The sequence below is a fragment of the Schistocerca serialis genome, chromosome 1, assembly GCF_023864345.2.
Source record: "Schistocerca serialis cubense isolate TAMUIC-IGC-003099 chromosome 1, iqSchSeri2.2, whole genome shotgun sequence".
Lineage (NCBI taxonomy): Eukaryota > Metazoa > Arthropoda > Insecta > Orthoptera > Acrididae > Schistocerca > Schistocerca serialis.
The window spans coordinates 238,290,889-238,304,369 of record NC_064638.1 but is presented as its reverse complement, the minus strand read 5'-3'; the positions used below and the strand labels follow the sequence as shown (position 1 = coordinate 238,304,369).

Below are 13,481 nucleotides of genomic sequence, written 5' to 3'. Positions count from 1 at the left end.
GAATCACCTGTGGGGTTTTGCTTTGTTTTTATGATTTCACATTGATATTATTTTCTCTAGCCATACTCCTTGAGTAAAAAATTAATAAACGTACACAATTCACACGTTTATATGAAATTTACATATATCAGATAACATAAATAACGTTTTTGAAATCTCAGTTATTAAACCGAGTAGCGTGGTCCAGATTGAGCGACTTTTCGGTAGAATAACTTGCTGGAAAGTCAATTTGATGGCACTATTTGGACGACGCCACTTGGTTGAATACCTTGGAACATTTGAAAACCACATTTCGTAAGGAAAGCATAAAATTGCACACAAATAGCATTAATTTAAAAATACGTAAGTAAATAAACACTCGCCGGCCTGAGTGGCCGAGCGGTTCTAGGCGCTACAGTCTGGAACCGCGCGACCGCTACGGTCGCAGGTTCAGATCCTGCCTCGGGCATGAATGTGTGTGATGTCCTTAGGTTAGTTAGGTTTAAGTAGTTCTAAGTTCTAGGGGACTGATGACCTCAGAAGTTAAGTCCCATAGTGCTCAGAGCCATCTGAACCATTTGAAATAAACACTCAATGACAACTCCCGTCACAGAAACATTGCGCTACAGCTATAAAACAACTGTTGAATAACGCAACTAAGGAATTCTGTTCCTAGGAAGACAACACTATGTCTTGGAACTAGTTGAGGCCCTTGTTCCGTTTTTTACTGTAACCTGTGTTACCTAAATACATAAACGCTAAAATATTGTTTGTGCAACTTCAACTACCGTGTTGTAAACAAGTCTGCCACTGACAAGACTGCATGACACATGAATGAGACAGCGTTTTTGAAGTACATTGTGACGAGCGCTGCAACAGAACAGTACTCGCCTTTCTAACAACAAGTTCAGCGATTATGTTATTTCAAAATTTCTGTGATTGACATGATGAAGTTCAAGCGAAGTAAATGCATTAGCCCACCTACTGTCTCTTCTGAGGTATGATACTTCTGAAACAATACTGGTAAACTTCTTTATCTATGTGGAAATTGTCTCACTTGCGGTTGATAAATACGTTGTACGACTAGTATCTCCTTCTAGACTGCTACTTCGGCACGGAGCCTAACTTTTGCCTATCATCAAAGCTTTGGCAGTTAAAGCAGCTCTCAATGTTAGGAACGTATTTCCTAACTGTAAAGCAGATAAAACCTGTTGTATGTGCTCGGTCAACTGAAGTAATTAGAAATTAAGAATGATAGCTGTCTTCTCGAGCTCAGCATTTTCAGTTTTCATAAGATGATTTTCATAGATGACACCTTTGCTTATTCATTTACGTTGTAGATCATCTACAGGCATCATGTTGTGGTAGATTACAAAAACCTTTCACTAATATAAAGCTGTGTGCTACCCACTGTTGATGGAATACTCTACAATTGTTTGAGCTTGTAACACCTTGTTTACTTGGTTAGCTGTCATTACCACTATCAGAAGTCCATAATTACTTAGTCTCTTCTTGGGTTTCTGTTGTCTTATAAGTCCTAAAGTTTTATTAATGTAGAAAATTTGAAATTCATCCAGGCCGCCATGCGCTGTTGCCATTTTTCGGGATGCACTCAGCCTCGTGATGCCAATTGAGGAGCTACTCGACCGTATAGTAGCGGCTTCGGTCAAGAATACCATCTTACAACCGGGAGAGCGGTGTACTGACCCCATGCCCCTCCTATCCGCATTCTCCACCGAGGATGACACGGCGGTCGGATGGTCCCGGTAGGTCACTCATGTCCTGAAGCCGGAGAGAGAAAATTTGAAAGTAATCAAACGAACCTTACGCACTCTTAATAACGTTGAACAAATTATTCAGTACAGGATATGGTCTGTTACTATAACTGCGGTATGTTATATTAACAGACGTCTCAGATGGACTATCCATGCTAGGTCATCTTGGGGTTTGTGTGTTAATGCTGCTTAAGAGCTCATCCAAACCACTGCAACTGCTTGAAACTGATGTAGACTTCACTGACATCCCACAAGGAGCTAGGAATATAAGTATCCACAAAGACACAGCTCTGCTTGCCGGTGTAAAGCTTATTCCATTGGAGTGCAAGAGTTTTCTCAAAAGTTACCCATCAACAGCTGCTCCACCTCAAGCACCATGTTATGGGCACAAAGCACACCTTGAGATTCAGTGATTCCTTATAGAAGTGTGTACTATCTATAAGATCCAGGCGGTTAAGTCGTGATCTCTGCCATCTGTGACACACGATGTACCCTGTCACACTGCACAGTGGTCACTCAAGCATGCCCAAAGTATAAGGTGACATAAGATATGAGGTGATCACCAGACCCCAGCTAAGGAAACCTGGTTCGTCACAGAAAATGAAGGCTGCAGTCATTGAGATTCTCGTCATTAGGCATGACCAAGGACCTTATCCAATCTCACGGATGCAGCGAACATGGTCTCCCCAAGTACTGTTTCTTTGCTGTCCATCTTATACTTTTTTTTATTTTGGTCATCAGTCATCAGACTGGTTTGATATGGCCCGCTACGAATTCCTCTCCTGTGCTAACGTCTTCATCTCGGAGTAGCACTTGCAGCCTACGTCTTCAATTATTTGCTGGATGTATTCAAAAATCTGTTTCCTCTACAGGTTTTGCCCTCTACAGTTCCCTCTAGTGCCATCGTAGTCATTCCATCATGTCTTAACTGATGTCCTATCATCCTGTCCCTTCTCCTTATCAGTGTTTTCCATATATTTCTCTCCGCTACAACTCTGTGCAGAAACTCCTCATTCCTTACCTTATCAGTCCAGTAATTTCCAACATTCGTCTATAGTATCACATCTCAAATGCTTCGATTCTCTTTTCTCGAATTAAGGCCAAAATTTGATATTACTGGACTTCTCTTGGCCAGGAATGCCCTTTTTGTCATTGCTAGTCTGCTTTTGATGTGCGCCTTTCTCTGTCTGTCATTGGTTATTTTGTTGCCTAGGTAGCAGAATTCCTTAACTTTATCTACTTCATGACCATCAATCGTGATGCCAAGTTTGTAGCTGTACTCATTTCTACTAATTCTCATTACCTTAGTCTTTCTTTGATTACTTTCAATCCATGCTCTGTACTCATTAGACCGTTCATTCTGTCTAGCAGATCATGTAATCCTTGAAACTTCCTGGCAGATTAAAACTGTGTGCCGGACCGAGGCTCGAATTCGGGACCTTTGCCTTTCGCGGGCAAGTGCTCTACCAACTGAGCTACCCAAGCATGTAATTCTTTTTCACTTTCACTCAGGATAGCAATATGATCGGCGAATTGTATCATTGATATCCTTTCACCTTGAATTTTAATTCCACTACTAGGTCTTTCTATTACTTCCATCGTTGCTTCGTCGGTGTACAGATTTAACAGTAGGGGCCAAAGGCTACATCCTTGTCTTACACCCTTTTTAATACGACCACTTCGTCGTTGGTCGTCCATTCTTGTTGTTCCCTCTTGGCTCTTGTACATATTGTATACGACCCGTCTCTCCCTATAGCTTACCCCTACTTTTCTCAGAATTTCAAATATCTCGTACCATTTTACACTGTCGAACGCCTTTTCCAGGTCGACAAATTCTATGGACGTGTCTTGATTTTTCTTTAGTCTTGCTTCCATTATTAACCGCAACGTCGGAATCGCATCTCCCGTGCCTTTACCGTTCTTGAACCCAAACTAATCGTAATGTAGCGCATCCTCAATTTTCTTTTCCGTTCTTCTGTATATTATTCTTGTCAACAACTTGGATGCATGAGCTGTTAAGCTGATTCTGCGCTAATTCTCGCACTTGTCAGCTGTTGCCGTCTTCGGAATTGTGTGGATGATGCTTTTCCGAAAGTCAGATGGTATATCGCCAGACTCATATATTCTACAACGTGTATAGTCGTTTTGTTGCCACTTCCCCCAATGATTTTAGAAATTCTGATGGAATGTTATCTATCCCTTCTGCCTTATTTGACTGTAAGTCCTCCAAAGCTCTTTTAAATTCCGATTCTAATACTGGATCCCCTATCATATCAGACAAATCTTCACCCTCATAGAGGCTTTCAATGTATTCTTTCCACCTATCTGCTCTCTCCTCTGCATTTAACAGTGGAATTCCCGTTGCACTCTTAATGTTACCACCGTTGCTTTTAATGTCACCAAAGGTTGTTTTGACTTTCCTGTATGCTGAGTCTGTCCTTCCGACAATCATATCTTTTTCGATTTCTTCACATTTTTCCTGCAGCCATTTCGTCTTAGCTTCCCTGCACTTCTTATTTATTTCATTCCTCAGCGTATTTCTGTATTCCTGATTTTCCCGGAACATGTTTGTACTTCCTCCTTTCATCAATCAACTGAAGTATTTCTTCTGTTACCCAAGGTTTCTTCGCAGCTATCTTCTTTGTACCTATGTTTTCCTTCCCAACTTCTGTGATGGCCCTTTTTAGAGATGTCCATTCCTCTTCAACTGTACTGCCTACTGCGCTATTCCTTATTGCCATATCTATAGCGTTAGAGAACTTCAAACGTATCTCGTCATTCCTTAGTACTTCCGTATCCCACTTCTTTGCGTATTGATTCTTCCTGACTAATGTCTTAAACTTGAGTCTACTCTTCATCAATACTATATACGTATATATGTCTGCTCCTGGGTACGCCTTAAATTCCAGTATCTGATTTCGGAATCTCTGTCTGATCATGATGTAATCTAACAGAAATCTTCTCGTATCACCCTGCCTATTCCAAGCACACTTCCTCCTCTTGTGATTCTTGAACATAGTATTCGTTATTACTACCTGAAACTTGTTTACCACTCGATTAGTCTTTCTCCTCTTTCATCCTTTGTCCCAAGCCCATATTCTACTGTAACCTTTTCTTCTACTCCTTGCCCTACAAATGTATTCCAGGCCCCCATGACTATTAGATTTTCATATCCATTTATATACTGTATTACCTCTTCAATATCCTCTAACACTTTCTCTGTCAACCTTCAGCATGCGAGGTCGGCATGTATACCTGAACTATTGTTCTCGGTGTTGGTTTGCTGTCGAATCTGATAAGAACAATCCTGTCACTAATATGTTCACAGTAACACACTCTCTGCCCTATCTTCCTATTCATAACGAATCGTACTCCCGTTATACGATTTTCTGCTGCTGTTGATATTACGCTATACTCATCTGACCTGAAATCCTTGTCTTCTTTCCACTTCACTTGACTGATCCCTACTATACCTAGATTGATCCTCTGCATTTCCCTTTTGAGATTTTCTAGATTCGCTACCACGTTCAAGCTTCTGACATTCGAAACCCCGACTCGGAGAGCATTGTCATTGCGGTGATTATTCAATCTTTTTCCCATGGTATCCTCCCTCTTGACCGTCCCCTCCGGGATATCCGAATGTGGGACTATTCAAGAATATTTTGCCAATGGATAGATCATCATGACACTTCTTCAATTACAGGCCACATGCCTGTGGATACACGTTACGTGCCTTTAATGCAGTTGTTTCCCAATCCTTCTGCATCCTCATGTTGTTGTTCAGTGCTGATTCTTTCGCCTTTAGGGGCAATCTCCCACCCCTAGGACAATAGGCTGCCCTAAACCTCTGTCCGCTCCACCGCCCTCTTTAACAAGGCCGTTGTCAGAATGAGGGTGACTTCTTAAGCCGGAAGTCTTCGGCCGCCAATGCTGATTATTAATCATAATTTAAGCAGCGAGAGGATTCGATCCCAGGACCGAAGATGTTTTGGGTATGAATCAAAGACGCTACCGTTAAGCCCATTTTATCTCAATAAGCATTGTTTTCTACTGAGTACTGCAAGTATTTTGCGGTGGTGAGGGGAGTGACTGTGTTGGTAGGTGTCACCATCAGAGCTGGAGGACCGAAGATGTTTTGGGTATGAATCAAAGACGCTACCGTTAAGCCCATTTTATCTCAATAAGCATTGTTTTCTACTGAGTACTGCAAGTATTTTGCGGTGGTGAGGGGAGTGACTGTGTTGGTAGGTGTCACCATCAGAGCTGGAGGCGTGGCTGCTGGGACACCCGCAGGTGTCGGAGGCAGTGGTGGTGGGCCTGCCACATGACGAGGACCAGGAGCACCCAGCTGCCTTCGTCGTGCTGGCCCAAGGCGCTACCGTCACTCCTGACGAGTTGAAGCAACTGGTCAAAGGTGAGGCAAAACCCCCTTTCGGTATCTTACATTAATAACTTCACATTTGCTGTCTTAAAGCCAATAGTGTCTACTGCACGCACACAAACATACACACACACACACACACACACACACACACACACACACACGCGCACACACACACACACACACACACACACATATATATATATATATATATATATATATATATATATATATATATATATACATTCCTGGAAATGGAAAAAAGAACACATTGACACCGGTGTGTCAGACCCACCATACTTGCTCCGGACACTGCGAGAGGGCTGTACAAGCAATGATCACACGCACGGCACAGCGGACACACCAGGAACCGCGGTGTTGGCCGTCGAATGGCGCTAGCTGCGCAGCATTTGTGCACCGCCGCCGTCAGTGTCAGCCAGTTTGCCGTGGCATACGGAGCTCCATCGCAGTCTTTAACACTGGTAGCATGCCGCGACAGCGTGGACATGAACCGTATGTGCAGTTGACGGACTTTGAGCGAGGGCGTATAGTGGGCATGCGGGAGGCCGGGTGGACGTACGCCGAATTGCTCAACACGTGGGGCGTGAGGTCTCCACAGTACATCGATGTTGTCGCCAGTGGTCGGCGGCAGGGGCACGTGCCGTCGACCTGGGACCGGACCGCAGCGACGCACGGATGCACGCCAAGACCGTAGGATCCTACGCAGTGCCGTAGGGGACCGCACCGCCACTTCCCAGCAAATTAGGGACACTGTTACTCCTGGGGTATCGGCGAGGACCATTTGCAACCGTCTCAATGAAGCTGGGCTACGGTCCCGCACACCGTTAGGCCGTCTTCCGCTCACGCCCCAACATCGTGCAGCCCGCCTCCAGTGGTGTCGCGACAGGCGTGAATGGAGGGACGAATGGAGACGTGTCGTCTTCAGCGATGAGAGTCGCTTCTGCCTTGGTGCCAATGATGGTCGTATGCGTGTTTGGCGCCGTGCAGGTGAGCGCCACAATCAGGACTGCATACGACCGAGGCACACAGGGCCAACACCCGGCATCATGGTGTGGGGAGCGATCTCCTACACTGGCCGTACACCACTGGTGATCGTCGAGGGGACACTGAATAGTGCACGGTACGTCCAAACCGTCATCGAACCCATCGTTCTACCATTCCTAGACCGAGGCACACAGGGCCAACACCCGGCATCATGGTGTGGGAAGCGATCTCCTACACTGGCCGTACACCACTGGTGATCGTCGAGGGGACACTGAATAGTGCACGGTACGTCCAAACCGTCATCGAACCCATCGTTCTACCATTCCTAGACCGGCAAGGGAACTTGCTGTTCCAACAGGACAATGCACGTCCGCATGTATCCCGTGCCACCCAATGTGCTCTAGAAGGTGTAAGTCAACTACCCTAGCCAGCAAGATCTCCTGATCTGTCCCCCATTGAGCATGTTTGGGACTGGATGAAGCGTCGTCTCACGCGGTCTGCACGTCCAGCACGAACGCTGGTCCAACTGAGGCGCCAGGTGGAAATGGCATGGCAAGCCGTTCCACAGGACTACATCCAGCATCTCTACGATCGTCTCCATGGGAGAATAGCAGCCTGCATTGCTGCGAAAGGTGGATATACACTGTACTAGTGCCGACATTGTGCATGCTCTGTTGCCTGTGTCTATGTGCCTGTGGTTCTGTCAGTGTGATCATGTGACGTATCTGACCCCAGAAATGTGTCAATAAAGTTTCCCCTTCCTGGGACAATGAATTCACGGTGTTCTTATTTCAATTTCCAGGAGTGCTGATGGGGAAAATTCGCAACAAAAAGAAGTAATTAATGTAGAGTAACGAGATTTTCTAAGAAACATATTAATATTGCAAGATCACAGGTTAATAGAAGCACAAGATAATTCATTGCAAATGTGAAATGCAGTGATCGAGGGGGCCAAGGCAACATGTCAACAGTCTGTAGAGAATATTGGTCCATGACGGTGATGTGTGGGTGAGCATCACCCATATGGAAAACACCCCCTGTAATGGTATTCATAAATGTCAGCACAACAGGTTGAAACGCCAGATTGATGTACGGATTTGCAGTCAGGGTATCTACGAGAGAGCACCCGAGACGATTAGGTAGCCCAGAGTGTCTAGAACTTAGACAGGTTGAGTACAGGTCCTCAACTGGCCTCCTAACGAACACTTAGCCGTCACTGTTGGGGAGAAGGACCCACTTTACATCTGGAAACACAACTGCCCTCCACCCTGCCCTCCAATAAGCTCTCGCTTGTCACCACTGGAGCTACAAATGGCGTTGGTTTGGGGTCAGTGGAATGCACATTACAGGAAATCTGGGTTGGAGCTGTCCTTAAAGTAAACGATTTCAAACTTCGTTGTGTCACTTCTGCTACAATGAATCGCCAAAAAAAACTTGTACAGGCATGCGTATTCAAAACTGGAGATATGTAAACAGCCAGAATACGACACTGTGGTCGACAACGCCTATATAAGACAAGTGTCTGGCGCAGTTGTTAAATCGGTTACTTCCGTTACAATGGCATGTCATCAAGAATTAAGTGAGTTTGAATGTGGTGCTGTAGTAGGCACACGATGAATGTGTCACAGCATCTCCGAGGTAGCGATGAAGCGGGGTGTTTCCCATACGACGATTTGATGAGTGTACCGTGAATATCAGGAATCCGCTAAAATATCAAATCTCCCGGAAAAAGATCCTGCAAGAACGGGACCATCGATTTTCGAAGAAAATCTATCAACGTGACAGAAGTGCAACCCTTCTGCAAATTTCTGCAGATTTCAATGGTGGGCCACCAACAAGTTTCAGCGTGTGAACCATTCAACGAAATATCATCGATATGGACTTTTGGAGCCGAAGGTCCACTTGTGTACCCTTGATGACAGCACGAAACAAAGCTTTACGCTTCGTCCGAGCCCGTGAGCACCGACTTTGTATTGTTGATTTCTGGAAACATGTTGGCTGGTCGGACGAGTCTCGTTTCAAATTGTGTCAAGCGGATGGACGTGTACGGGTATGGAGACAGTCTCATGAATCCATGGACCTTGCATGTCAACAGGGGACTATTCAAGCTGGTAGAGGTTCTGTAATGATGTAAGGCTTGTGCATTTGGAGTGGTAGAGACCCCTGATACGTCTAGATACGACTCTGACGGGTGACACGTTTGTAAGCTTTATCTCTGATCACCTGCATCCATTCATGTCCATTGTGCATTCCGATGGGCTTGGGCAATTCCGGCAGGACAATGCGACAACCTACACGTCCATAGCATTGCTACAGAGTGGCTCATGGAACCCTCTTCTGAGTTTAAACACTTCCGATGGCCATTATTGAGCATATCTGGGATGCTTTGCAAATGTGCTTTTCAGAAGAGATCTCAGCCCCCTCGTACTCCTACGGATTTATGGACAGCTTTGCAGGATTCATGGTGTTAATTCCTACAGCACTACTACAGACATTAGTCAAGTCCATGCCACCTTGTGTTGCAGCATTTCTGCGTCCTCGCAGGGTCCTACACTATATTAGGCAAGTGTCCTAGATTCTTTGGCTCTTCGTTGTAAACTGCTACTGCAGATTCAGTACAATGCACCAGATCCATACATTAAACACAATGATCTATTGTCATGCATGGCCATTCTGAGCCTGCTAGTCTCCTTGCGACCATACATTATGGTGATCACCGCTGCGAGCAATCGTATACAGTGGCTATGTTCTTGTCAAGTCAGTCTGAAATATCGCAGAAGGAATATCTAACTTGTCATAGCATTATTATAGGACCTATGTGTTGATAATGGCGTCTTTGTCACCTTAAAGACATACTTGACTAACATCAACTCAGCACGTACAATCTCAAAGGCAACAGCTTGTATTTAAAGCAAACCTTATTTTAATTCTCATAGTGGTGCTACTAGCGCTACTCGTATGCGGCTGATGCCAAATTTGAGCAGACATTGTCTTTCAGATGTAGAAACATGCCTACAAAACTACTTCATTGTGTTGCAGTTTTTTCCATCATTGCATACTTACACACACACACACACACACACACACACACACACACACACACACAAACCTCTACTGCAGTCCTTAAGGACATGGGGTGCTTTACGACGATGAACAAAAGCGAAATTCTTTTTAAAATTTTGTTAAAGTCTGTAGTTATTCCTGAAAGCCCCAATTACTTAAATTAGAGGAAACCACTAGTATGTCGCAAAATAACAGGGAAACATTTGCTTTCAGCGATTCTGTTTGGGATATGTTGTTTACGTTGGCAACACTGCTGTTTTACAACGTCTGCAGATGACCGTCTTTGCTGCTGTTTGACATCTGTTTTGTGCACTGTTTTGTTTATGACCTACTGAAAGTTTGTTTGTTGACAATGTGCTAAAGATTTGTGTATGTCTAGATATTCGTTAGTATACAATAAGTACTAATAATGTCATACATCAAGAAATTCGGTAAAAGGAAATCTAGTGATAAGTAGTTTACGAACAAAGGAGTCTGTAATATTCAGAGGAACCTATGTATGTGATCTTCAGGAATGATTCAGCTTTTTGTCTTGATGGTGATGCTGTTTGTAGTGGATCCTAAAATCTTCCTACTGGTTTGTTATTCAGTTTGTTCCAGCCAATCTGGCCCACCTTGTCCATTCCGGAAATTTTGAAACCAAGGAGCTTGCAGTAGGTGTGATGTATTTGACAGTATCGAACGTGAGCAAGCGTTCATAGGTCTCGGGTTATGCAGTTGGAGCCTGTGTTTGGTAGACGTTTTATCTTGCTTTCGTTCCATGATTAGGGGGCCCCTTACCTTAAAGTGCTACAGTTACCCTTCTCCATCATCCCTGATAGTTTGTCTACTTCATCACAGGGTTATTCTATACATCATAGGTCATTAGGCGTTCCGCATAGAGCATCCTAGCGAGGGAAATCAGTTTCCGCAATGTTGGCAAAACATATAACTCAACAATTTATTGAGTCAGTATATGTATCACCGCACCAACAAAAAATAAACAAAAGAAGAAAAACTGAGAGGCTAGTGAGACTGGAGATGATAAACCTGTACGAAGTTAAAGGAACTATAGTGTTGTATCTGCGACACCAACAGCCTCAATCTGCACCTGACAGCTTTACGTATCACAGACAGTTTTGGTGATATTTCTAAAATTTTTGGGAAGTGCTAACGCCCGCATCTCGTGGTCGTGCGGTAGCGTTATCGCTTCCCACGCCCGGGTTCCCGGGTTCGATTCCCGGCGGGGTCAGGGATTTTCTCTGCCTCGTGATGGCTGGGTGTTGTGTGCTGTCCTTAGGTTAGTTAGGTTTAAGTAGTTCTAAGTTCTAGGGGACTGATGACCATAGATGTTAAGTCCCATAGTGCTCAAAGCCATTGAAGTGCTAACGAAGACTTATTTTGAAAACGATAAGAGCATTGATGGTGAACTTCTTTGCTTTTACGTTGAAATAGTAAGAGGACAACAGTGTCCTATGATTATAAAGGTTTCCTGTCTTACCTTAGATCAAACATACAGAACCACGTCGCATCCCTAATGAAGATAGATCTCGTGATTGAACAAATTCCATACGTTTTCCCTTTTCCTTATCTGAGTATGTGTGCGATAGGGGGGGGGGGGCATAAATTAAGAATAAAATTTCGCTCATTCGAATCTTTTTTAATATTGACGATAACATATCCCCATTAATTTCTACAGCATCACAATCAGATAGAATCGCTGATATTGTACCAGCAGCTCTCAAATTTGCTCGGTATTACTTGTCATTATGGTTACTGACATTCGGACCATATATGGTGCTTCATAATGACATTCCTCACGGGAGAGTTTGAACTGACAGTGACCAGCTACTCCTACGCATGATGTGTTTTTATCCCTGCCCTGAGAAATGTACACCTTTTATGCTACACCACTGCAATCTATCTAATCTAGGCTAGTCCACCCACTGCCCATCGCAGTGAAATAAAGATAGTACAATAAAGATCGTCACTTGTTGTTGCTTTCAGAGAAAGCGTGCGGCAGCGAGGAGAAGCTGCTACATGGGGGCGTGTTCCTGGTGGAGTCCATCCCTCGCGTGGCCACTGGGAAGGTCAGCAGGGGGCAGCTGCGGCGCGCTCTCCTGGAGAGGGTCACAGGAAGGGCCTAAGCACACTCTCAGAAATAGCAGCTGACGTCTTCTGGGGTTCGCTGCCGTCTCGCTATCCGCTGTACATTTCTGTTCGCTGGTGTAACATTACCTCTGTAATAAAGTTCGCAAGCCTTGCAGAATAAGAACTGTGAGTTTTTCAGTTAATCACAATTAAAAGACAGATAGTTCTCCAGTACAGGAAATATGTACAAAATGTTTACTACTATATGCTGGTCACTACAATTAGGGCATCAATCGATACATTCCACTGCATCCTAGGAAGAGTAAGGTATGTAAGACGAAGATAACTGCAATATGTCAGCGTGTGACATGTCTTGATATTGCTTCATCTTTATCCCTGCATTTTATTGATGTAACTGTATAATTTTCGGTTCATCCCAATTGCCTAATGTGCTGTGTAAAAGTGGCTGCATATTTTTCCCATGATTGCATTGATCTGATGCGGAAAATGGTACGGAAGCCTTATGCTACGGCCAAGCTGATGTGTGGTGAGGGCACGGTGGGATATACCAGGTCCCCTGTTGTCGCGTGAAGCATAATGTGCGTGGAAAATACATACAGTATCCATAAGTAATGACTGTAATGGTAGCATTTAATCAAATGAATCGCCTGCGCAGGCGTGTAACTAAATTATGTGATCTATGTAGTTAAAATAAATTTTCGATATTCAGTATATTAACACTGAAAAGAAAATTATAATTTGTCTTTTAAATCATCGGTCTTTTGACTGGTTTGACGCTGTTCGCCATCTTTTGTGTTAACTTTTTGATGTGTACATACCTGGTACATCCTGTATAATCAGTTTTGTATATTTTCATCTTTGAATACAGCCTCTCCAGTGGCAATTTACCAATTCCTAGATGTCCCACAAATCATTCCTCTTCTTCTATTAACCTTCTTATGTTTCTGAAATTGTGACGTAAAATAAAATAAGAAGAAGAGGAGCTGTTTTGTTTTATGAATACCACTCATCTTGCAGGCTTTCGAGACGAATCTGGGGAAGTATGCTCGTATTGTTTGCATCTAGCACTTTCGTGAATTTTCTGTATGAAAAGTTTGCTGCCCAGACGATCAGACTTGAAGGCATCGTTCTTTAGGGCGCTAACAGGTGTCACTATGGAGAGAAAGCAAAGGCTAACAGCTCACAGA

At 44.0% G+C, this 13,481-nt stretch overlaps 1 protein-coding gene across 1 annotated transcript in view; it reads left to right on the top strand.

Annotated features, from left to right (window-relative positions):
- LOC126461991 (uncharacterized) overlaps nt 1-12,329 on the top strand; it is a 90,329-nt gene extending 78,000 nt beyond the window's left edge. Inside the window, exons 6-7 of the mRNA XM_050096043.1 lie at nt 6,003-6,168; nt 12,190-12,329. Coding sequence (XP_049952000.1) covers nt 6,003-6,168; nt 12,190-12,329 — 306 coding nt within the window. The remainder of the gene's footprint in view (nt 1-6,002; nt 6,169-12,189) is intronic.
- Nucleotides 12,330-13,481: the final 1,152 nt, after the last annotated feature.